Below are 27258 nucleotides of genomic sequence, written 5' to 3' on the forward strand. Positions count from 1 at the left end.
CTTATTTACATGAGGTAAACATAATGCTGTTTGGTTATTTTTTTAACATATATATTTGCTGCCGTAACAATGGCCGATTTTAAATATTTATGTGCTTTTCTTCTTTTTATTTTTTGAGCGGTGATGAAATATAATGCTCTTGTAAATACTTGCCAGCATTTCAGTAATAAAAGTATACACTCACCTAAAGGATTATTAGGAACACCATACTAATACTGTGTTTGACCCCCTTTCGCCTTCAGAACTGCCTTAATTCTACGTGGCATTGATTCAACAAGGTGCTGAAAGGATTCTTTAGAAATGTTGGCCCATATTGATAGGATAGCATCTTGCAGTTGATGGAGATTTGTGGGATGCACATCCAGGGCAGGAAGCTCCCGTTCCACCACATCCCAAAGATGCTCTATTGGGTTGAGATCTGATGACTGTGGGGGCCATTTTAGTACAGTGAACTCATTGTCATGTTCAAGAAACCAATTTGAAATGATTTGAGCTTTGTGACATGGTGCATTATCCTGCTGGACGTAGCCATCAGAAGATGGGTACATGGTGGTCATAAAGGGATGGACATGGTCAGAAACAATGCTCAGGTAGGCCGTGGCATTTAAACGATGCCCAATTGGCACTAAGGGGCCTTAAGTGTGCCAACAAAACATCCCCCACACCATTATCACCAGCCTGCACAGTGGTAACAAGGCATGATGGATCCATGTTCTCATTCTGTTTACGCCAAATTCTGACTCTACCATCTGAATGTCTCAACAGAAATCGAGACTCATCAGACCAGGCAACATTTTTCCAGTCTTCAACTCTCCAATTTTGGTGAGCCCGTGCAAATTGTAGCCTCTTTTTCCTATTTGTAGTGGAGATGAGTGGTACCCGGTGGGATCTTCTGCTGTTGTAGCCCATCCGCCTCAAGGTTGTGTGTGTTGTGGCTTGACAAATGCTTTGCTGCATACCTCGGTTGTAACGAGTGGTTATTTCAGTCAAAGTTGCTCTTCTATCAGCTTGAATCAGTCGGCCCATTCTCCTCTGACCTCTAGCATCAACAAGGCATTTTCGCCCACAGGACTGCCGCATACTGGATGTTTTTCCCTTTTCACACCATTCTTTGTAAACCCTAGAAATGAAAATCCCAGTAACTGAGCAGATTGTGAAATACTCAGACCGGCCCGTCTCGCACCAACAACCATGCCACGCTCAAAATTGCTTAAATCACCTTTCTTTCCCATTCTGACATTCAGTTATCCATTCAGTTATTACACCAGGACCACACCCCTAAATGCATTGAAGCAACTGCCATGTGATTGGTTGATTAGATAATTGCATTAATGAGAAATTGAACAGGTGTTCCTAATAATCCTTTAGGTGAGTGTAGATCTTTAAAATGCATCCAAATTACAGCAAAGCGCAACTGTACGGTGCTCTGCAGTGGTCAAAAAGGATATAAACAGTGAATTTTGAAGTTATATATTCTTGAAAACTCAGAGATGTGGATTCAGACAGCACTTAAATTACCACACGACCTTGGTGTTGTCAAAAAATAGTAGGTAATTCGGCCAGGGATTTTTACACGGATGGTGGGAGAATTCGGACGACAATAAAATCACTGACTAGCCCCTGTCAATGATGAAAATACCTTATGACCCCACGAGAAACAATTACCGTCCGAATAGGGCTTTTCTGTGTCTACCACCAGAAAGTCCAGAGGTATGTGGGTTTATGTCCTGTCTGTCGTTCAGAGACCCATAGAATACATAAAAACAAACATTGTTGAAACACACTTTCTAAATTCTCAAGACACTGGCTGGTTTAAATAGCCCAGTCTTCGGAACAGAATCTCAAAAATCTCAGCAATACAGAGGAGAATGGTGATGATTGTAAAGGTGTACATTGCACTGAGGAAGATAGTCTTCTCGAAGTGTTCCGGGACCATACATTTTGAGATGTTGAAGATCTTTTCAAGGCCACTGGCATCGCACATATAAATAGGATTAACCAGGAACCCAAAGAGGTGGCTCTGAAGCCAAAATGCTAAGACTTCAAGAACTATTCTCAACAGGACAGAGATGATGTAAAAGACTGTGGACATCGGTCGCTGAAGGATCTCCTCCTGGTTTATATTTTTACAGGCAGCATAAAGATGAAACACAGCTCCAGGTACCAAGACAGTGACTAGCTGCAACGCCCAGAATACCTACAAGAAAAAAGAAAATTTTATGTTACTTTGCTGTCTTTAAAATCATCATGAAACGGAAGTTGCAATAGTCTTTTCTATTGTGATGTATATCTGAGTGAAGCAGCTTCTCAGACAAGAAAAAATGTAGGGGCCGCGGAGACAAAATTTTTTTACGTCAGGATTTGATTGTATTGTTGGATCGTTATGGTTTGCTATTGCTGTGATGTCATGTGAGTGCCAGTAAACATCATCAGAGAAGAGAAGAGAAGAGAAGAGAAGAGAAGAGAAGAGAAGAGAAGAGAAGAGAAGAGAAGAGAAGAGAAGAGAAGAGAAGAGAAGAGAAGAGAAGAGAAGAGAAGAGAAGAGAAGAGAAGAGAAGAGAAGAGTTGTCGCTGCAAGAGTGGGGACAGTTATTTTGATTAAAGATTATGAGGGCACGTGAATAAAAGGAAAAAATAATGATGTGCACAGATAAATAATTTATAATAAACACAGCAATATATTCCATAAAAAATAAGAATTGTCCATTTTGATTTCATGGTGACTTTAAAATTGGTTTTTCAATTTGTCATTTTGCCCTCAAATATATGGTTTAGGACTGTCACGATATCAGACGTTTCCCATCACTGTTACTGTGGCCAAAACAATTCACGGTAACGATATATCGCGATATACAGTATATAGAAATATATATGGGGGGGGGGGGGGGGTCAAACAATGTTATCAGTCAAATTCATCTTTACTTTGTTTATTATGTGTTTTGCTTTCTTTCTTAGCCAATGAATCACATTGCATACAACAATTGAGACTCTGGCTTCTTTGACTGCCTAAGAAATAACCAGGAGAGAAAAAATACTGTTCGACAGTATTATAAATAAACTTTAACAACACTAATACCTTAACCTGTTAACTTGCATCCCTATTTGGAACCCAACTCCAAGAAATGGCATACCCACCTAAAGAAATGGCATACCCTAATTAAAATACAAATAAAATTCTTATCACAGAATGAGGCAGAAATTCTATTATTTTATAGCTATACAGTGATAAATGCTTTGTTGATTAGCATTGCATTATAAACATACATTATTCTTACGAGAATAACCAACATGGCTTGAAGACCGCAGATAAACCATATACTGTCACAATGGTGTGTTAATTCTCAGTCAAAATGTCTGCGTTTTAGGCTGCGTTCCACTCCACTTTTAGACACGCACTTGCAAACTTCCCTGAGCACTACCCCTCGGGGGAATCCCTGCCGCCATTTTGAAGTGAGTTCCACTTCCTGAAGTGGACGAGGGAAGTTCACATGGACAGACCCTACCTCCCTCGATTTTAACCATAGACAGTAAAACAAATGGACAGAGCGACGCCATAGACTTCAACGGAGAAAACTGAAGTCAGATAGAAGCACTCACTTCCTGATGGCTGAGCGTACTGCGCAGCCTCGGACTGAGCTTGACGACGTAGATGTGACGTGAGCAACCTGTCTGACAGTTGTAAGACTTCTAGTAGTTGTGCAAAGTCAAATCTGAATCACAGAATCTTGCAGAGACAGAGAGGGTGAGTAGGAGCAACTTTTGATGAATGAAGCAGGATCTGCAACATCTCTATCGGCGTTTATGCCTCCACGTCCCCCTGATTCCCTCATAGACAGTAAAAGATTGCCTACGAGCTTCTCCTCGGGTCTATACGGTAATTTGCTCAACAACGCGACACAGTCGCGTGGTTATGGCGCAATCGTTAGCCTATATTTGACAAAAACAGCTTCAACGGGGCAATAGTGTAAGGTACAAGGTAATGGAGCCTTTTATACATTGTCGTGTTTGTTTAGAAATAAACAATGGACGGATGGAGTCTTTAAATGCCTCAGATGTAAAGATATTCACTGTCAAAGTGAGGCCAAAATGAATGGGAGTCAATGGGATGCTAACAGCAGGTGATGGCTTTGTTAGCAATGGCTGCCCATATGGAAGGTAAGCTTTCCGGGGGCTAGATTACCCCCTTGATTTTTAGCGAGGGAGCGAGTCTACTTCATGTGTGCACTTCAGGCAGCTTCATATACCACAATGCAACACGAATGTGACGTCACAGCATATCGCATTTAATTTACCCCACCACAAATAAATCTATGATATTTTAATTATTTTTAAAAACATTTAAAACAACCCAAACACATCTATATGCATATAGAATGCTGCATTAAACAATTTCGTAAAGGAAAAAAAAAAATAATAAATCAACTCCATAGTGGATTCCAAGTGATCGAGGGCTTAGGACGTTCCAATGCAGTCCATTGCAAAGGTTTCGCCAGTAGTGGGCACTCATGCAACGTAAGCAATGACGCACATCCAAGTGAACGAGATGGAGGGAAGTTAGCGAGTGAAGGGCATAATAAAAGCGAACTGGAATGTAGCATTATTTTGCTGCATCTTTCCATATTAGGGATTTCCTAAAGTTGAATACTTCTATGGGTCTCACTTGTGGACTTTCTGCGTGAGGGTGCCCTCTGATGGCGAGTATGAATGTGAGAGTTTAGCGCACCATAATGGATAAATCGCCCTATTTAAAGCAGCAGTAGGTAACATTTCAACCTTTATAATATATTTTCAAGACTCTTGTGATGATACATCGACTTACAATAGGTTGAATGACACGTCTGCCATAGCCTGACGGGGTCTGTATTGTTTTTAATCGTACTTTTAAACTTCGGGTTTCGGGTAGTAACCCGAGAACAAAAAGAACTACAAAATTCGACCGCTTTACTGCATATACGTCACTTCCACCACCACCCCCACTTCCTTAAATTCGGACGTGCGAGCCCAACTATCATTTGTTTGCCGAATGTTATAGTCATGGCCGAAGCAGCACAGAAAAATAAGAAAGCAAAGGTTTTGTCGGAGGAAAGCAAAAAGAGGAAACGAGAAAGTGATCGGATTAAAGGCAGGACGAGGATCAACATTGGGCCAGCGTTTGCTCATTGGCGTGAGCTGAAGGAGGAGGGGCTACATTCTTGCAAATAAATACATAAGACGTATAAAATCATATTTTAGGATACCTAACATGTCTGTGATATTTGTTTATTTGTCTTGCCTCAAGCTATAATGCAAATCGATTTTTCAAATTTGCAGATTCATCTATGGTAGCTTGATATTATAATATTGACGATATATGGTTATTACCTACCACTCAAACATTGAATGGAAGTATCATATAGATTCTGTAAAACGGGAACCAATAGACTAGGCTACTATAATGACGCTGGCTTGTAAACGTAAGCATCGCGATCATTTGGCGTTTGAAAAAAAATAAAACCCATGAAATTATATTCATATGACATGCTGAAACATATCCCACTGTACCTGGGATGAAGACATTTCACACGTGACGCAAGCAGAACACCTGCATGTGAACTCCACCTGCAGTGTTCAGGGCTATCATGGTTGTCATGTCAACAAATGCACATGCGATGCATCCCCTGATGCAGAATGACAGAGTTTACGACAGTAGTAGAGGACAATACTGTTTCCCAACTGTAGGGGGACCCCAAGAGCAAAACCTACCTAGTGCTGCTTTAACAAAAATATTCCTCTTCAATATTCAATATCACCGTTATTGTCAATACTGGTATATCGCGACACCCCTAATATGTTTTCACCCAAAAAATAAAAGTTAGGGATGCATCAATATGAACATTTTTGCCGATATCGATAACCAATAATTATTTATATTTGAAAGCCAATAACTGATATATTGGCCGATAAAACTAAATCAAAATTGTTATATCTTTTTTGACAGCCTGATAACAAAACAAAAGTTCATCATTAAAAACCATATCCCAAGCACACAATTATAATGTTCTATTTTATGGTAATTGTATGCAACACACTTAACTGTATTTTCCTTTTTGAAGTGATTCCAATAATTTTTCAAGTAATTCAAAACCATCATAGCGAAAAGTGCGCATCTGAAGTGTCTCAGCTGAAGGAAATAATACATTACTTATCGGCTTTAATATATCGTGAACATATGAACATATATCGGCCGATACCGATGTGGTGGCCGATATATTGTGCAGTAGTTTCACGTTACTACATGTAATAACAGTAAATTATGCATAATTACTAGTAACTAACCCCTAAACCATAACTCTATAGTAGGTACATGTAGTTAATTAATATTACTCAGTACTTATTTGAGTAAGTACAATGTAACTATATTAAAAAATAAAAAGTGTAACCAAACACAATAACATTTAATAAAGGGATAGTTCACCCAAAAATGAAAATTACCCCATGATTTACTCATCCTCAAGCCATCCTAGGTGTATATGACATTCTTCTTTCAGACGAATGCAATCAGAGTTACATTAAAACATGTCCTGGCTAATCCAAGCATTATAATGGCAGTGAATGGCTGCCCAAAATTTGAAGCCTAAAAAAGTATATCCATCCATTATAAAAGATATCCACATGGCTCCAGGGGGTTAATAAAGGCCTTCTAAAGTGAAGCGAAGCGAAGCGTTTGTGTAAGGAAAATACCCATATTTAAAACGTTCTAAAGTAAAATATCTAACTTCCACCAGACCTACCACCTTCCGTATTTAAAAAAACATAACTGCCGTGACGTATGACGTTGGACGTAGCGTAAGCGTTTGAACTGCGAGAGGGCGTTACACTTTCTGTGTAGAGATGTTCCGATACCCTTTTTCCCTTCCCGATACCGATTCCGATACCTGGGCTCAGGGTATCGGCCGATACGAGTACTGATCCGATACCTGGGTGTGTATCTGTATATACAGCAGTATATACAACTAGCCCTGTATGAATTGCTAGAATTATTTTATGGTGTGCTTCAGACTTATCCCTTAATAAAACATGAACAAACGCATGGTGAACTACTGTATTTATTACAGTATTTTTATTATCAGTAATATTATTTATTTTTCTTAAGCGAAAAAGAACTTCAAATGCATCCACAAATCGAACACCGCAAACTGAAAAAGACATTTTAGTTTTACAATATAACTGTATAAAAAACTGTGCAACAAATAAGTCTAGGAATATAAAAAATGATATATTAATCGGAAAATAATCTCTTTACAACAAAACAAGTAAAAAATAAGCAACCTTCTAGGCATAATTATTATTATTAATATAGACGTATTATTATTACACAGAGACGTAGCTAAATCTACTGTAGGCTACAACAGTAGCTTAATATATTGTAAATTTATTCACGTTAAACCAAACTTTTATTTTGACGGGTTGCCGTGAAGATCTTTGAGTGTCTGTGTTCATGATATGACAGTTTTCTCAAATGAAACGGTAAATTCTCATGAAGTGATGGTTTATGCGTTCGTGCATTCTTTGTAGGCAGAGACTACCGAGTGTCAAGCGTGTGTGTGTGTGCGCGCGCACATCTGCGGCCGTCATCCACAGAGACGTAGAATTTGCAGGAGTAATATTTTAAATAGTATTTTGCAGTTTAATATTCACAGACACTAGTATATATTTGGCTACAGTCTGGAGCCCTGCGCTTAGATTAACACGGAAGCGACTGAAGGCAGCTGCGGTTACCAAATATAGCCTACTCGGAACTCGGGAGTCAGTAACTTACTACCGGTACTACATAAATGCTGGTATCATCACATTTTTTTAATTTCAGCACCGACTTGGTACTGAAGTGCTCGTACTTGTGACATCCCTAGTCACCATTTTACTCTCTGGTTGGTCCAGTATGAAATACTGCTAAACAGCTGCCATACTGCTAACGCTTTTTCATTTCTTCTTCGCTGCTCTAAACAGTGCTTGTGGCAACACAGCACAACTTCCTCTGTTTGCAATGCATTCTGAGCAAAGCAAAGCTTGCGGTCAGTCTTGTTTAAGAAAATGGTATCGGATCGGTACATGGGTTCAAGTACTCGCCGATACTAGTATCGGATTCGGAACAACTCTATTTCTGTGTAAGTTGAATACGGAAATCAGTTTTGCCGATTGTATTTGCCTGAAAGAAGAATATCATATACACCTAAGATGGCTTGAGAGTGAGTAAATCATGGGGTAATTTTCCTTTCTGAGTGACCTATCAATTCAAATCCCTATATTTGCACTTTTACCTGAGGTGTTATCGGCCTGAACTGGTTGTAACAGTAAAGGTTTATTTCCCTTTTGTCCGGATCACAGCTGAAGTGGAGGGCCTCATTGCCATAGACGGCGAATCCAAGGACTCCAAGGAAAAACGTACGCACAGAGCCGAAAAACAGCGTGTGGAACTGGCCTATCACCGTCGGAGGCCTGAGCTGAAACATGCAATTAAGAGATCTTATTAACACATATTCACTAAAATCATTTTCAAACACATCTCTAAATTTGCATGCAAGGTAAAACTTTAGACTGCATACTTACACATCCTTCATAAAAGGTTTTGATGTAGTTTAATGACATAATTTGGTTTCACGGCTCTGCATCATTCTAGGGTTGCGTGTCACCAACATTGCCAGTCTTCTGGCCTTGGGATGAGGCAGATAGCAATTCTGAACCTCAAAATGACCTTTCTCTTTAGAAACCCCTTGTCAATGCAGTCTCTTTTATCCACAGTGCCTTCATCAATTTACTCACTCAGTGCAAAAAACAAAAAGGAAAATAACAAAGGCCACGGGACATGTTGTCGGCTAATCCCTATTCAACTAAGTCAGCGAAAAAACAACTCTTGCATCTAACAATAGAGCAGAGCTAACATGACAATTGCAACAATTGCATTTGTATCACTGGGCAGATGACATAAAGGAAAACAACAATTAACAGATGAACAAATATATTTTTAATTCATGAGCAGTACTTAAACAGGCAATTGGATTCAAGCCAACATTGGCCTTTTGTAAAACAATTTGAAAACTGGTTAAGTAGTGATATCCTGGGATTTTGAGATCCTTAGAAGGCTTTCCAGACACCTCTAACTTATATTTATGTAAATAGTTGTTTAAATAAAAACTGTTTTTCTTTATAACGTATATCTATACTACATTATCTATCTCTGATAACAGCTAACAGGCCAACAACAGGCCAGCTGGAAGTTTCTCTAGACTTTCCAGTAGTGTTTCCTCTATAAAACAGCACGAGAAACGTTCACACGGTAAGAAACGTGTTAAATCGTCTATTAAAAGTCCACACACCAACCGTAATCCAGGCGGAGTGTTGTTCATCCCCCTTCTTAATCAGAACCGAGGTCCTGCTCTCATGTCACTGCGTCCCGAGGGAAAGACAGACCTGCTGGAAAAGCAGCATGTTGGGGGCGCCTTTCTGACGGCAAGCTTTTTCGAGTTATAAACCAAAGAGCAAACAGACAGGCAAGGCATCAAAGAAACGTAGCAAAGAATAGATCATTATGGCCACAGAGATGCTAATTACCGAAATAAGAGTACTGGGGTCTGGCGGTCATACGGTCATTGCGCACGTGGTGCACACGCAAGCATTGCTGTCAATCAAAATGATGCTTCATATATGACCGACCGTGCTTGATTGTTTGTTAGCTCATAGAGATCAGTGGCATGAATGATGGAGGACTCCATTGTATGAGTTTATAGTCTTAGTATGTTGCCGTTCAATAGATGTTGTGATGTTTGGGATGGGTTTGTCTATTTGCATTATGTCGGAGAATAAAAAGTCTTTGAAATAAAAACGTAATTTTCCCATTTCATTTAAAATACAAGTGCATTGATTTCCCCACCACATCTGATTCGATAAATACATAAAAATAAAATGCAATTAAAAACGCCTTGAATGGCATACACATCTCATTAAAAGGAACCTTGAATCGATAAAGAGGAAAGTTAGCATAAAGACATTTTCATTAAAACGTGACAGATATGCATACGTGCGGAATTTAGATGAACGGTGAAAGATGTCTCCTGTTAAGGTCAGAAAAATAGCTCAATACATTCTTCTGTAATTTTTTGTGTCTTCCAATTATTAAAATTTTTGCATCAAGAGCGTCATAAATGCCAGCAGATGTCACTAACTTAACATGACATTAGCAATGCAACCTTAGTCAGTGGCGAATTATATTCACTTAGCCTATTACCACGTTTAGATCATTAAAATAACACACATTCTATTAGATAATATACATTTTGCTCCCAGGGTGCAAGTCAAGGCGATAAACCAAGTCAAGAAGATGAATAGTAGAGCCAGAGTGGGGCTTGTGATGCGTTCATTCGTAGTCTGAAAACTCATTCAGGTGTTCCTTGGCAGAGCAGAGCAGAACCAGTAAGAGTTGTCAAACACATCATTCCTGAATAAATTGCTGGAAGTTTGAATTCAACCTTTTAAAATGAGGCTACTATATTCAGCATTATGGCGCAAGAACAGGTTGATATCTCAAAATCCGAAGATCTGCAAGGAACTTGTCATCAGCACCACTTAATGCGCATGTTTGCTGTGTCTGTTTTTTTTATTCCCTATAAGGATGAGAAAACAAACCTATATGGAGGTTAGAATAAAAAATCTTGTTATGTATGTTTTGATTACAAATTGTATTGTACAGTAGGCTAATTTACCATCTCCAGTGACACAAGTCTTCCCGGGTTATGCGCCAGATTTGTGCAAGGGACTGGAGAACTTTTCTCTCTCTTTTTCAAATACTTGTTTTTCTACTCAGGTTGTCCAGACCCAGTTGGTTTTCTGATTACGTATTTATTGCCATTCTTCCCTCGGTAAATCCCCCCTGCGAGTCATAGAAAGAGCATGAAAGAACTCTAGCCGAACAACGATAAGGGAGCGCGCGGACAAAAGCTGCACCTGACGAGTCTAGAAAGCACAATTCCAGCTTGCGCTACTGCATATCATGACAAACATCATTCTTTCATATATGGGGTTTGGGTGTTTTCAGTTAGTAAGTTAGTTTGGTAATGAAAGAAAGTAATACACTTTAAAAAACAAAAGGGTGAATATGGAAGATGGGGAATTAATACATTTAGATAGATAGATAGATAGATAGATAGATAGATAGATAGATAGATAGATAGATAGATAGATAGATAGATAGATAGATAGATAGATAGATAGATAGATAGATAGATAGATAGATAGATAGATAGATAGATAGATAGATAGCAACGCTGTATAGCCTACGCATTGAAGTGGTGGCTCTTATGGCAAGCCAATTTAACATTAAAGGGGTCATATGATGCGATTTCTTGTTTTCCTTTTTCTTTAGCATGTTATGTAGCTGTTTATGCATGTATAAGATCTGCAGAGTTACAAAGTCTCAAACCCAAAGAAATATTCTTTGTAAAAGTTAAGGCTCAGCCACGCCTTCAACGCTTCATTCAAACATGCCCCTACAAATCTTTAGCCGTGTTTCCACCGCAGGAACTTTCCCCAGGAACTAGGAACTTTGGGGTGGTGCTCGGTGTGTTTTGACCGCAGGAACCAGGGTCTAAATGAAGTTCCGGGTAAATATTTCCCCCTCCGAAAGTCCCTGCTTGCGAGGTAGTACTTTTTCAAAGTTCAGGAACTTTCAGGGGTGGGACTTGGGCGCTGAACATGCTGATTGGTTGAGCTCACGCAGCATTTCATTTTTAAAAGTATTTTGCAAGGTTCGTTCTGCGTTCAGTAAATATCAGTCTTGCTCTTTCTGTCCAATGGTGCGCATTCGTTTGAGCCATGTCACGGTCAATGTCCGTAATAGCTGATAATAACATACGTTGTCTTATTTTAAATCTAGCTTTACGAGCTTTCAGTATACGCTTTAGTATCAGTGCTCGTCTGTTTTCCACCATTTTGTTAATTACCTCTTTAGTAAATCAATACATAACCAGCAAAAGCAGCGCTGCTTGAATCTCCTCCATACTTGTTATTGTTGCCGACAGTGTCGCGCAAAAAGGATTACTGTCCGTCACTGACTGGGAGGAGCAGTCGCGCACAGTCCTACATCACCGGACTAATTTGCCTAATCTTCACGGTACTTTAGACCACAGTGGAAACGCAGACAGTAGCAGGTCTGGGGGAAAAAAAGTTCCTGTAAAAAAAGTTCCTGGTACAAATTGTTCTGGGTAATTTCAGTGGAAACGGGGCTTAGGTCAGTCTGTGGGGGCAGAGTTTCATAGCACTGCCCAAATGTATATACAAAGAAAGAAGGCGTAACTTTTATTCTCGCTGTGGTATTGTTGGCGCCTGCGCTGCCATGTCGTGTCATGTTTTTCGTTGCGAAAGCCAAACTACTTTGTTTCGCCTTCCAAAAGAGGACACAATTATAAAACAGTAGTTAAGCATTATATACAACACTGTTCCAGAACAGTACAACCCAAATATTCGACTGTGTGCTGCGCATTTCTCGAAGGACTGTTTCCAGAACCTGGGAGAGTACAAGGCCGTCTGTGCACAAAGGCTGATTCTAAAAAGTGGGGCAATTCCATCTTTGCAAGTAGGCCTACAGTCTGGCGCTTCTGACTCACAGATACAGTAAGTACGGTGAATTCAGGGCGATTGGGACACTTTTTGTCATTGAGTTGATTTTGAAAAAGTGTCCCAATCACCCTAAAATTACCCTATGTTTTCATTTTTGAAGAATTTGCTACTGACTATTCAAACGTGAGTTTTGAGCAGTATAGAGTAGTGCTTGTTTGTCGTTTCTACAACCACAAATGCAAACTTACCAATATGATATGTTCTGGTCCAGTCGCTCTGGCAAATTTGATTGATCAGCTTGGTCCTTTTTTTCCGGATCAGATCCGGGCACGAATTGATAATAGTACCGATATTATCACCTGTCAATTTTGCCTGGGGAGCTGATGTTCCAAATAAGGTAAGTGCGTGACATTTCCGTCACGCTTAAGGTATTCGGGCCAATCACAATGCATTGGATTGCCAAGGCAGGGCATAGAGGAGCAACAATAATATACGGTATGTGTAATAATAATAATTAATAATTTGTTACATTTATATAGCGCTTTTCTAGGCACTCAAAGCGCTTTTACATATAGAAGGGGGATTCTCCTCAACCACCACCAATGTGCAGCATCCACCTGGATGATGCGACGGCAGCCATATTGCGCCAGAACGCCCACCACACACCAGCTGATTGGTGGAGAGGAGACAGAGTGATGAAGCCAATCTGTATATGGGGATGATTAGGAGGCCATGATGGAGAGGGGCCAATGGGCAAATTTGGCCAGGATGCCGGGGTTACACCTCTACTCTTTATCGAAGGACATCCTGGGATTTTTAATGACCACAGAGAGTCAGGACCTCGGTTTAACGTCTCATCCGAAGGACGGACGGTGTAAAATAATGACTTTTTTTTTTTAACCTAAAACCACGTAAACATTAAACCAAATACACAAAATAATGTTCTTTTTAGAACCGCACCCCTTTAATTCCATTAATAATAGCCTGTTTCCATTAGTTTTCTAATGAATCCAAGAGTTAATAGTAAACCTGGAATAGTTACCAGACTCAACTCGAATATACACAAGAAGGAAGTGTATCATAGTGATGACTAGTGGCAAAGAATAAATTAATACTATAGTAAAAAATAATTCAGTGGCTTAGTAAAAATCACAATAATATTTAACTTTATTAACTTAATAAAATCTCTGAATATTATTTACTTGACGGTTTGAGTTTAACATACCAAAATAATTGAGTTCATTTTGTCTATAATGTACAGTTATATTAAAGTTTTCTAAAAATATAACTATAAATCAAAGAGTTACATGAGAAATTGAAAACGACTATATTGGATTTTTTACTAGTAGTCTGAAATAGGAAGGCTATTAATAGCACCAATACATGATAGTTAGTTTAAAGGATTAAATGTTAAGTTGGTTTGCCATAGGCTCCCCCTTTACTTGTTCCCGCCTGTCAAAGAAGCCAGTCAACTTTTAGGGACGCGGCTCAAGACATCGCTCATTTCAGCACTAAGTTTGACGGACAGCATCTCTCCCCAAGCAGGGCAACTTTTTACAGCCATTTATTAATTTTAACTCCTTTGCTTTCTAACCACTTAACCGAAATATGGATCACACTTTTTCTGAGGATACCTCAGCCTACGATAACTTCACAGATGACTGGACATCAGATGGAGGGGAAACGGTGCATTTCATCATTCGATGCGTTATCCCGTCGGTCTATATACTTATCATAACGGTTGGTTTACTGGGCAACATCACTCTTGTGAAAATATTCATCACTACCAGCGCAATGCGAAGTGTACCAAACATTTTCATCTCCAGCTTGGCTGTGGGAGATCTTTTGCTTTTGGTCACTTGCGTACCAGTGGACGCGTTTAGGTATTTCTATGAAGAGTGGATTTTTGGAACGGTGGCTTGTAAGATGATCCCGGTGATACAGCTCACCTCGGTCGGAGTCTCCGTGTTTACTCTCACGGCACTGAGCGCAGACAGGTAAGGGGGAAAAATCCTGAATGAACTGCAGTCACTGGCACATTCACTACAGAAGATGATGACAATGTTTAAACACTGAAACAAACACGAGAAATGAGCAATAAACAACATGATAACTACAGACTTGATGTATTGTAACACACGCACTACAATATATCAAGTCCGTAGTTTTCAATACATTATAGCTCATTAAGCAGTATATAATTCCTCATTAAGCATCTGCAGCTGAGAGCAAATGCAAACTACAGTGATTTACAGAGGAATTAATTTTGATGCTGTAGATATCATATACCATTTGGCAAACAGCCTGAAGGGATTCTGTATTACATTTGATTCATGACTCAGATATATTTCTCAACAACAAAAATATGCAGTTCATTTCTGTGACATTACACAGAGTGATGGGGTTGGGTGCGCTCAGAGCACAGATTTGGACAGATAATGAAAGATTTATTAGGCAGTTTGTTTTCTTACTTTCAGTACGCATAAATATTGTTTTGAAGCCTGAAAGTCATCTGTACAGGCTACCCCAGACATTATTATTCTGATTTACTCACACCGCAGTGGATTTTATTATAGAAAGCATCATTTTCATAACCAAATTGGACCACGGCTGCCGTTGATAACAGAGACATCATTACAGCCGAAAGAGGTGGGTTTGGGATAAAGCTTAGTAAAAATGATTTTCCATTCAAAAAACCTGCATAATTCACAAATAGGCCTATTCCTCCACATGAACTTTAACTGAAAGGAGTATCTTCAGAATTCAATGTTCTCATTACGATATTGCATTGCTTCAAATCCTAAATGATGACAACTTAATATAACTGTTTTAATAATTGACAAGCTCATTTCTGGCTGCATTAGGGCATTAGTCTGTGAAAGAGCATTACAAATGTGGCTGAGGATCTGTGGTGAAGAAGACAAATGTCCTCTCTGTTTCACTCTGACTTACCCTTCATTTTTGTCTTGGTGCTTTAGGGGCCCAAGCTAAAGGTGATGACTTTTCCTAGCTCGATTTGTTGCTGTGTCTGTTTGTTGTTTGGAGCACCTGAAAGTTCATTTGTGCCACAGTGATTATGCCACCACCCTGGGGTCCAAGCAGTGCTCATTTATTGCTATTGATTTGTAGGCTGCATTAAGAGTTCCGTTCCCCAAAACGACAATTGTGATGGGAAATGTAGTCAATGAACAGCTACTTGTGATAACGAATCTCCTGGCAAAAGGAATTAAGTCTAAAATGATATATTTGAGAAGCTTCTGCCCGAGGAAGGAGCACATGTGCATTGGCTAGATTGCCGTGATATACAGTAAAAGCAACAGAAAACAGCCAGACGATTGTTCTGATTAGCACTCAACATTCACAGTCATGCGTGAAATAAAATGAAGTTAATTTGCATGTTTGTCGGTTCATACTGTACGTTCAACTTGTTTACTCAGGGAGGAATCAAGCTGTGATCGTGGCGCTCCCCAGCTAACCCATGCCTCAGGCAGGGCAATTTGTGTTCATTGAGAGAGGAAAAAGCAAGCCCGGGGTAGTAAAACCTGGTGGAGGAGAGATGCCAGGGCGAGGATGCTGTCATATGAGATTTCCATTTACCTTAGAGATGATTGCAGCTGAATGTCTAAGGACACTGTCGAATAGATCGAAACCGTGCCGGTTTGTCAATAGGAGAAAACAGACAATTTCCTTGGAACAAAAGCAACCAATTTTCCAACATGAATTTTCTCTATTGGTTTTTGTTTACTTTATTTCATTTGTAGGCTTTGCAGCTGCAGCAGAATATCGGAAAGATGTGCTCAGGAAATATCGTATTTCCTATAGGACAGCTTTTCTTTTGGGAGAAAAACATTAGATGAATCATTTATGACTTTGACCATGTAGTTTTAGACTTCATATGGCTAAGCCCCAGTGTAAATTTTAAGGCTTGAAAAGGATCATTTGTCACAACCTTTGGAAGTATTGCCATGTTTTAAATTGAATTAAAGGGTTAGTTCACCCAAAAAGGAAAATTCTTTCATTAATTACTCATGTCGTCCCAAACATGTAAGACATTTTTCATCTTTGGAATACAAATGAGACATTTCTGATGAAATCCGAGAGGTTTATGAACCAGCCATAGGCAGCAAAGTCATTGCAACTTTCAAGGCCCAGAAAGGTAGTAAAGACAAAAATATAACATTAATAGACAAAAATAGTCCATGCGACTACAGTGGTTCAACCTTAATGTTATGAAGTAACAAGAATAGTTTCTGTGCTCGAAAACAAAACAAAAATAACAACTTTAGTCAACAATCTCTTCTCTTCAACGTGATTCTCCTACGCTGTTGACGTAGTAAAAAAAAAGTACAGGTTCTATGTCAGAACGCCTCCTCATTATTGGCCAGTTCATGGTGCTCACGTGAACAGCGTCAGCCAATGGTGAGTCGGCGTTCTGACGTAGAACCTTGAAGCGCTGTACTTATTTTTCTACGTCAACAGTGTAGGAAACTGACACAGACGAGAAGAAATTGTTGAATAAAGTCGTTGTGTTTTTTTGCGTCGCTTCATAATATTAAGGTTAAACCACTGTAGTCACATGGACTATTTTAACCATGTCTTTACCTTTCTGGGCCTTGAAAGTTGCAATGGCTTTGCTGCCTATGGATGGTTCAGAAATCTCTCGGATTTCATCAAAAATATCTTCATTTGTGTTCCGAAGATGAACAAAGGTCTTACAGATTTGGACATGAGGGTTAATAATCAATGTCAGAATTTTCATTTTTGGGTGAACTAACCCCTTAAATTATATATATGCAAATTCACAGAGTGTGTAATTTCCGATTATGACTGTCTTGACTGTGTAATCAAACTGTCACATAATAAGCTTATCGAATAAGAGACATTTATACCTGTATGACGACATACAGCAGTAATTTTATTAACATGGAACGGTCATGGAATGACACTGAATAGAAAATTGAGATGTAACAGTTCAAATGCATACACACATCCGGCTGTAGAATAACCAACCTCAGCACAGAATCAAATCTGACTTCAGGAAAGAACAGTGTTTCCCCTCAAGCTATGATAAATTGATGATAAACAAGGCAATTGTCTCTTTCATCCATTTTCAACCTGGATGAAATGCACAGCAAATTGGGTGCTGATAATTCTCCCCATATGTTTCTCTTAGACACAAAGCCATTGTGAATCCCATGGACATCCAGACCTCCAGCGCAGTGTTCTGGACCTGCTTGAAGGCCATCACTATATGGGTTGTCTCAGTGCTGCTGGCTATCCCTGAGGCGGTCTTTTCACAGGTGGTTCATATAACAGACAAGAACATGACGTTCACCGCTTGTGTGCCGTATCCACTCTCCAACGAGATGCATCCCAAGATTCACTCGATTATGATATTCCTTGTCTACTTCCTCATCCCTCTGAGCATTATCTCCATTTACTACTACCACATCGCGAGAACACTTATCAAGAGTGCTCATGATATGCCGGGTGAGATTAGTGAGCACTCCAAAAGACAGGTAAGAGCTTCCAGGGGAAGAGCGTAATATACACATGGTTCTTTTACTTAGAATTTGCTAGTAAATTTAACAGATAAATACAAAAAAATTACATTACACATTGACTGACAAGTTCAAATTTTAAGTAAAAAGAAAGGTAAAAACATGGTCCAATATTTTTTTTTTTGAAAAATATATATTTTTACAGTGTAGTTACAGTTTTTCTCAATCACTTTGGCACATTTTTCGAAACAGTCTTACAGTCTTTTAGTTTTTCTCAAAAACAATAAGGTCATATCTCTGAACAATTAGTTTCGTGTTCACATCAGATTAGAATTTCTTATTGATTTAAGAAAATAGCTTTTTTGAACATGGAGGAACATCACAACCTTGAACAGCAGAAGCTACATCAGTACTTATTTGTACATATTTGTACTTTCTCATTTGTATTTGTAAAGTACATATTTTTCTTTTTGTGTTCTACATTATTGACTTTTCCCAGTAAATGTTTTTACCTATACTGTCTTTACTTTACAGTAAAAAGCTCTGTGATATTCAACTCAGAGTATTCAACTAGACAAAACTGGCATTATTGTACAGTATAGAAAGCCGTTAGTGTCAACAAAAAAGAACATGAAATTTGTATATAACAAATATTTCTATGGTGAAAAAACATTTTTGGCAACTAACTGACACAATAACTAGGTTTTAAAGCATGAGTTAAATGTTTTGGGTGAGTAACTACATTTTGCTGACATGCAATAGAGTTCTGATGTTCCAACAAACAGTGGTGACAATTTAACTTACTGTTTAGAGAATGTTAAGGCTGTTTCTAAAAATGTGCCAAAGCCTTTAAGAAAAACTGTAACATTCTCTAAACTGTAAGCTCAACTGTTTGTTTAAACATCAGGGCTGGATTTCCTGAAACCTTCTTAACGTTACGTCATTCTTAAGGTGTACCTTAACGTTAATACGTGTTTCCCAAAACAATCTTAGTTAAGTATGCCTTGTGTAAGTCATTTGTTCGTAAGGTTGGTCTGGACCACTATACTTGACTGTTCATTCCAATAGTGGCCACCACTGTTCTTTACATCTCAGTCTATAGGCCTACGAACATAATTCTGCTAATTTAAGTGTTTTTTTTGCAAAGAATACAATTGTCATTACACTGATGGTTGTTAGCATTTAAATTATATTATCCAAAGGTACATCAGCTGGCAAACCATTATGGAGTTTATTTAAAGGGAATGATTGTAGAGGGGAGTTTGGTCAAACTATGGCAGTGATACAGCGAATATTTGTGCTAAATCAAAGACGGCGCCGTCTGCGGAGCCATTTCTATGTGCACTTCATCCGTGAAAACTTTAGTCCCCTGGCTACCATGTCAGAAGCTGCAATTCAAAATATAAATTTCGTCTGCCACGGCAGCAAATTCAGCAGCTTTTAGATCTTGTTGGTCTGACTTTGTCAAGACAAATCCGATGGAGCGCCACGAAATTCAGCTGCTGGCACTCTCCTCTTTCTTTCTTTTTTCTCCGCTATGCTGTTGATTATATGTTTCATGTGTTGCGCCTTTATTGAGTAGGTCATCCAATAACAGAAATTAGTGATTTACACCAATAATGTGATGCGGGCAATTAACCCTGCTTGTGGAGTAAATGAAGACTATGGCAAAATATATTATGATAATATAAATGGCACAGGCATACTGCCAGTTAGTAGGTTGATGCATGATACGTTTGGGCATAAGAGGTTGCAGGTTCGCACAATCATTTCAAAATTATATAAAATATCATTTTTGGATTTAGTTTGCAATTTGGATAATATTTATAAGATCTCACGAGTCCTGATACATTCAATTTCAACTATTTCTGAAGTGCTTCTATTCTAAAGAACACCGCCTTCTCACATAACGCAGTTAAACAGACCCTGACAGCACCTGCTAACTTCGCACTTAAGAAGGTATACCTTAAGCAACCTCCTAAGGTAAAATGCGATACCTTTAGTTAAGTTATACCTTTAGAGTCTTAGTAGAGCGCTAAGAGACAACATTATCGGGAAATGCAGCCCAGAACTCTATTGCATGTTTGCAACTTAAAACATTTAATTCATCCTTCAAAACCTAGTTATTGTGTCAATAAGTTTGCCAATGCCACCAAAATAAAAAGTGTCGTGTGATCCACACTGGTCAAGATGTTTTTTTTCACTATGGAAAGTTTTTTCCCCTTTTTGTTGACACAAACTGCTTTCTATTCTACACAAGAATGTACAATAACTACTTTTCTATTCTAAACAGTGAATTCTCTTGTGTATCACATTGAGACAGTAGGTAAAAATTGACTGGGAAAAGTCAATACAGTGGTATAGGGGAGAGCGGGGCACAACGTAACTATTTTTGACTTTCTCTGTTTGTGTAAATCCACTTGGGGTTCAAAGTTTATTCTTTCCCACATTAATTTCACACGTCTAGTACAATTATGTGGTTTTGGTTCATTAATACAGTGTATAGTTTTTTCTTGATTTACCCCAAAGAATGGAAGTGAAATGTGAACATTGACTCATTGAACATTGAACATTGAATGTGGCATACAACCCTTACTCATTATTTACAATTATATGTCGATTTGCAGTAACAGCTGTTCTAAATGGAATTGGCCCGTTTATGATGATCTAAAACAAGATTTCTTTCCCAAGAGCCAAACCATAAACATTTTAAGAGAAAGTATAAAATGTGCCTCTGCCGAACTGAGGGACACTCTTCACAAAATGCTCCCTTGACAGTTTTTTGAGACAGGGCACTTTATCTTTCTCTGGGCTGTGAATCATCAGTTAAGCATTGTGCCAAGGGTCCTTAAGGATGACAGATATTCTCGTTAATATTCTCTTTTAGCAGCTGTTTCAAGGCAGCTAACATGCTTTGCTCTCTCTTGCCCTTGATAATACAGTTTATCATCCTAGTTGAAGTTTACCATTGGACTTATCTCTTTTGGTTATGAGTAATTATGCATTTTGAGAGACAAAACATCAGTCTTGTTCATCTATCTATCATTAATTTAGCTGAATGGCATGAATAGCTTATTAGGATGTAATCTCTTGCACTGAATGTACGTCATTGAACAGTGGAAATTATAATTATGCATTATCAGTATTGCAGAATCTCAGGAGCCAACTGATAAAAAAATAAAGAAAATAAAAAAACGTACTTCGAAGGATAGTGCTGACATTATTTACTCACCTTCACATTGTTCCAAACCTGTACGACTTTCCTTATTCTGTGGAAAACAAAAGAAGATTTATTAATAATGAATTAATTTTAGTCAATCTAAATGAATAAGATGAATTTAAAGCACAAACCAACAAACAGTAGCAGTCAAACGTTTGGAATAATTAACTTTTTAAAACATATTTTAATAAGATTTAATAAAAGTCTCTATATTTTATAAAAAATACAGTAAAACAGTAATATTGTAAAATATTATTACAGTTTAAAATAACTCTTTTCTATTTTAATATATTTAAAAATGTAATGTATTATTTATTTATTTATTTGTTTTATTATTACTCCAGTCTTTAGTGTCACATGTGAACATTCAAAAGTGTTGGGTAAATTTTTTTTTTTAAAGAAAATAAAATAAATTTATACTTTTATTTAGCAAGGACAAATTAAATGGATCAAAAGTGATAGTAAAATATTTATAATGTTTACAAAAGATTTTTATTTTAAACTTTCTATTCATCAAAGATATGTATCACAGTTTCCACAGTAAGCAGGACAACTATATTCAACATTGATAATAATAATAAATGTTTCTTGAGTACCAAATCAGCATATTAGAATTATTTCTGAAGGACCATGTGAAATTGAAGACTAGGGGTGTAACGTCGTGTCACAATATATCGCAATACAAAAATGCAACAATATGTTTCGTGGTTAGTGACAATATTGTGAATAGTTCACCCAAAATGAAAATTACTGTGTGAGAAATAATTCAAGTTTAGGGGTGAATTCAGGTGATTGGGACACTTTTTGCCATTGAGATGACTAGGAAAAAGTGTCCCAATCACTAATAATGTAATTGGGGAATATCTGTGGGTCCTGATAATGCCAAATGTCTTATGTCTAGGATTAATATTTAAAATTTTGTGATCAGAAATATGAACCTGAAAAGAGATTGTTTAATTTATTTATTCGGTATTTTCAAAACATTATGGTTGAAATATATAAAGAAATGTTATGTTTAATACTTGGATTAACCTGTTCAAGTGAATTTACTTGCTTCTCCGTGACGTGTCACGTTTACATGGACAACAATACTCCGATACCTGATTAAGCCTTTACTCTGATTAAGAAACTACCATGTGAACATTTCTAATTACCTTAATCCGGCTAAAGTCATACTTGAAGTAAACACAAATCGAATTAAGACGTGGAGTATTCCTAATTTAGTCACATTATCGAAGTGCATTATAGACATGTACACACCTTAATCACACCATTAACGTTGTGTAGGAGTTTTGGCTGCATTTGTAAAATGAAACACCCAAAACTGTATATGGTACCATAACGAAGACAACTGTATGTTGATACGTGAAATTCTGGAGAGAACGTCAGACTGCGCGGCAATGGGACGCAATGACGTGTGCCATTAATCGTTCTATATTCTATAACATGTAAAACGGGAACATGAACGGAATATTCTAAAAACAACTCATGTAAACACCTTAATCTGAATATTGTATATTCAGATTAAGGTCAAAATCAGATTACTGCTATCCATGTAAATGTAGTCATTGGCGCAAAAGTGCAGGTCTTAAGGCCATTACATACTTAGCAAGAACAGAGAAAAAAGTTCTTGATCCTAGGGCTGCGAGAACAAAATGACGTAATTTTGTTCTCGCAGCCCTGGTTTGGGAGTTCTTGCAGCTTATTCTCGACACATCATCTGAGCAGAACTTTTTTCTTGTGGGTGTCCGAGAACTATTGTGTGATTGGTCAAAAATTACAGTGGGCGGGGTTAATGCGGAGAAACGTAAATGTGCGGCACCTGCTTTTCTCGTGAAGTATGGAATGTCCTGGCCAGAACGAACTTTGTTCTTGTTCTTGCCACCTCGAGAAAAAGAACAAATTTCTTTGTTCTTGCGGAGTATGTACCAAGCTTTAAGGCCATTACATTGTACGCAAGAAGAGGGAAAAAAGTTCTCGCTCCCAGGGCTGCGAGATATAAATGACGCCATTTTGTTCTCGCAACCCTGGTTTGGGAGTTCCCGCAGCTTGTTCTCGACACATCATCTGAGCAGAACTTTTTTCTTGTGGGTGTCGAGAACTATTGTGTGATTGGTCAGAAATGTAAAGTGGGCGGGGTTCGGCACTTGCTTTTCCTGTGAAGAACTTTGTTCTTGTTCTTGTCGAAAACGAACAAACTTCTTTGTTCTTGCGGATTTTGTACCAAGCTTTAATAAAAAAAAAAAATTGTACCTTTCACCATGTGTTTTGGAGTATCGCAATAATATCGTACTGTGAGTTCAGTATCAGGATATTTATCAAATCATGACATGAGGGTATCGTTACACCCCTACTGAAGAGTAATTAATGATGCTGAAATTTCAGCTTTTAAAATTGTATTAATATTTTACAATATTACTGTTTTTTTATGAAATAAATGCACCCTTGCTGAGCACAAAAGACGTCTTTCAAAACGGATAAAAATCGTAATGGTTCTAAACTTTTGACCGATAAATGAAACATGAATTGCTAACCAGAACACCTGCAAGAACCAAACTGGTTTGCAGCTAATGGCAATTACCGGGTTCAGAGTCAGGCTAGAGGATGTACTGCTGAACTTGCATGCATTTTTATTGACCTTATCCTCATATAAAATGCACCTCATGCTTTATTGAGTGGTCTTATCTGTCAACTTTTCTCCTTCTCTCTTCTGAGACGGAAACGAGGAAGCGTCTAGCCAAGATCGTTCTGGTGTTTGTGGGCCTCTTCGCGCTGTGCTGGTTCCCCAACCACGTTCTCTACATGTACCGCTCCTTCAACTATCGGCAGATCGACTCTTCGCTGTCACACCTCATCATCACGCTTGTGGCACGAGTGTTGAGTTTCTCCAGCTCCTGCATGAACCCATTTGCCCTGTACCTGCTGAGCGAGAGCTTCAGAAGGCATTTCAACAACCAGCTGCTGTGCAGGCAGCGCAAATACCAAGAGCGCAACACCAGCTACCTTCAGAGCACTTCTGCTATCCGCATGACCTCTATCAGGAAGAGCGCACCTGCTGTGGCCAACGGGCATGGACAAAAACCAGGAGTCTGCATTTAGCATCTGTTTTCCAAATCTTAAGGGTTGGTGACTCACATTTAGGTTCAATTGAAGTGTTCGGTGACCCAGCTGGGAAAATGGGCGCTTATTGAAGCAGGGAATACAAAAGGATTACTCTTGTAAATATTGCATGTTTGTTTTTCCCAACAGCATCGCTTGAGCCCCAGAATGAAATTTGCTTTATTTTTGAAACATTATTCTTATTGCAAAGAGAAAGGAATGGATATCCTGCTGATAACTGAAGACTAATTCTATTTCTCCTCAAGCAAAACACAATTTCTGCCTGTATAAAATATCAGATCTGTACAAAAGATTGGACTAAAGTTTCCTTTATTGCATAATGGCAGGTTTGCTTTACAGCTCAATCATAATTTCTTTTTTTCATCCAGTCAAATGATGAAAATTCAGCTGTAACTGATGGAAAGTGCACTTAATACAGTAAATGAATGTTTGGTAAAACAGTTTTGATTTCACCAGAAAGACAAACGTATTATAGAGATGTTACTGAAATCATTTACATCGCCTACGGTCGCATTCTGTTTCTCAGACGTAGACAATATATTCTCAATATATTCAATTTAGGAGCGACGGCAGCATAGACATGGCTCTTTCCAGTGAATGTTAATGTCTACTATGATAGATCAGACAGGTCGCACACTCAAGGGTAAACTGTGGTGATTAGATTAATATATGCATAAACAGATTAGGATTCAACATGAATATAAATTTCTCAGACACGTTCCCCTGTACCTTCCAATATATGAGTCATAAGAACACCAAGATCATCATGGCAGACTAATATCAATAACGCATGCTGTGTATCATTCTTAGATTCACCAGCAAATGTTTCCCTCTTAATCACTGCATGTTCCTGTTTGGAGTGCTTTGTGTCCACATCTAATTGTGCGGGAATAATCATACAGTTGTGAGGTGTAAATATTATTACCTATAAACTGTAGCGGCTGTCATCAGGAAATTGGACTGAAACAGGCAGTCACGTTTCGGGCCTATACATGACAAGACATCTTCTTCTTTTTTTTCTCCCTAAACAAAGAGTTCAATTAGCTTTTTGTGATCTTGTGGTCCTTGAGGTATTATTTTAGAAAATGTGTTCTTTACTGAAGTCCTGTTAAAAGTGAATACTTGCACTTTTACTCAAAACATAGGCACCTACACACATATTTTTCTGCTCACTTAATTCAGACCTATAACTGATATATAATTTGTCATCATAATAGGCCTACATTTTGGTCTAATCACGTTTCAAAGAATTCTAATAATTTTTCTTCAAAACAAGGAAATCCATTTTAATGGAAAATATAATTAGTGATAACTAATTACAAGAATTTGTCCTTGTGAAGAGACCTCTTTTCAGCCCCCTCAACACAGAATATTTGACCTAAAGCAATGCGTTTTAATTATGCTGAAAATTATCGTGACTTGCCTGACACTTGACTTGTGTCAAATAAAATCAGAAGTAAGTCAGAAGTAATACATATCCGTTGTCCTACATCCCTTCAAAGTAAAGACATAAAATAAGATGAAAAAGTTTGATTTGCTCAGTTTGGGCATCAAAGTTACTTTAATGAGAAAATGTCCTATTATTTTTTTTTTTTACTTTTACATACAGAGTACAATTAAATGTCGAAACTTTTCATTCAAGTAAGTTTCTGCTAGGGACTTTTGACTTAACCGTACTTACTGTAAAGGGATAGTTCACAGAAAAATGAAAATTACCCCATAATTTACTCACCCTCAAGTCATCCTAGGTGTATATAACATTCTTCTTTCAGACGAATAAAATCAGAGTTATATTACAAAATGTCCTGGCTCTTCCAAGCTTTATAATGGCAGTGAATGGGAGCCCAAAATTTGAAGCCCCCAAAAAGTGATTCCATCCATTATAAAAGTAATCCATACAGCTCCAGGGGGTTAATAAAGGCCTTCTGCAGTCGATTGATGGGTTTGTGTAAGAAAAATCCATATTTAAAACTTTATAAAACTTTAAAATAAAATATCTAGCTGCCGCCAGACCGCCTTCAATATTCAACTTACAAAAAAAGTGTAACGCCTCTCTCATTTCAAAACGCTTACACTACGTCTGACATCATATATGTCCAATGTGACTCAAAAAATTATGCAATATGGCACTAAAAGTGGTTCTTGGCTCATAATCATAGGGGAACCACTTTTGGTGCTATATAGCACCATATCTTAACATGTTCTGTATATGATAGCGGTGCTATATAGCACCTCAGTCATTTAAAGAACCAGTGAAGAACTGGTGAAGAACCGCTGAAGAACCACTGAAGCACCAAGATTGGTAATACAGCACTTAAAGAGGTTCCCCTAAGATTATGAGCCAAGAACCACTTTTAGTGCCATATAGCACCATTTTTTTAGAGTGTACGTCACGTCAGTTAGGCTTTTTCCATAAGTTTAATACGGAAACTGGTCTTACGGAAGCTAGATATTTTACTTTATAAAGTTTTAAATATGGATATTTTTCTTACAAAAACCCATGGATTTGCTTCAGAATGCCTTTATTAACCCCCCAGAGCCGTATGGATTACTTTTATAATGGATGGATGCACTTTTTGGGCTTCAAATTTTGGGCTCCTATTCACTGCCATTATAAAGCTTGGATTAGTCAGGATATTTTTTAATATACGTAAGTCAGATTGTATTCGTCTGAAAGAAGAATGTAATTTACACATAGGCCTGAGGGTTTAGATGTTGGGTTGGTAAATCATGGGATAATTAAAATTTTGGGGTGTGAACTATCCCTTTAAGTATAATTTCATCTTTTTACACCCTGCATATTATAAATATAACAAAACAGCAGCACAA

The 27258-nt window shown here is 38.1% G+C and overlaps 2 protein-coding genes across 2 annotated transcripts; one reads left to right on the forward strand and one right to left on the reverse strand.

Annotated features, from left to right (window-relative positions):
- Positions 1-1795: 1795 nt before the first annotated feature.
- On the reverse strand, positions 1796-8625 carry gje1a (gap junction protein epsilon 1a; the record flags this gene model as incomplete). The annotated part of the gene is made up of 3 exons (XM_079832230.1): positions 1796-2197; positions 8298-8480; positions 8587-8625. The coding sequence occupies 3 exons, from the start codon at positions 8623-8625 to the stop codon at positions 1796-1798; spliced, it is 624 nt and encodes a 207-aa protein (XP_079688356.1).
- Positions 8626-14196: 5571 nt separating this feature from the next.
- nmbr (neuromedin B receptor) lies at positions 14197-24408 on the forward strand (the record flags this gene model as incomplete). The annotated part of the gene is made up of 3 exons (XM_079831277.1): positions 14197-14585; positions 17762-18107; positions 24025-24408. 3 exons carry the CDS (start codon positions 14197-14199, stop codon positions 24406-24408), a joined length of 1119 nt encoding a protein of 372 aa, XP_079687403.1.
- Between the last annotated feature and the right edge of the window lie 2850 nt (positions 24409-27258).

This window comes from Gobio gobio (genome assembly GCF_949357685.1).
Source record: "Gobio gobio genome assembly, chromosome: 12".
Classification (NCBI taxonomy): domain Eukaryota; kingdom Metazoa; phylum Chordata; class Actinopteri; order Cypriniformes; family Gobionidae; genus Gobio; species Gobio gobio.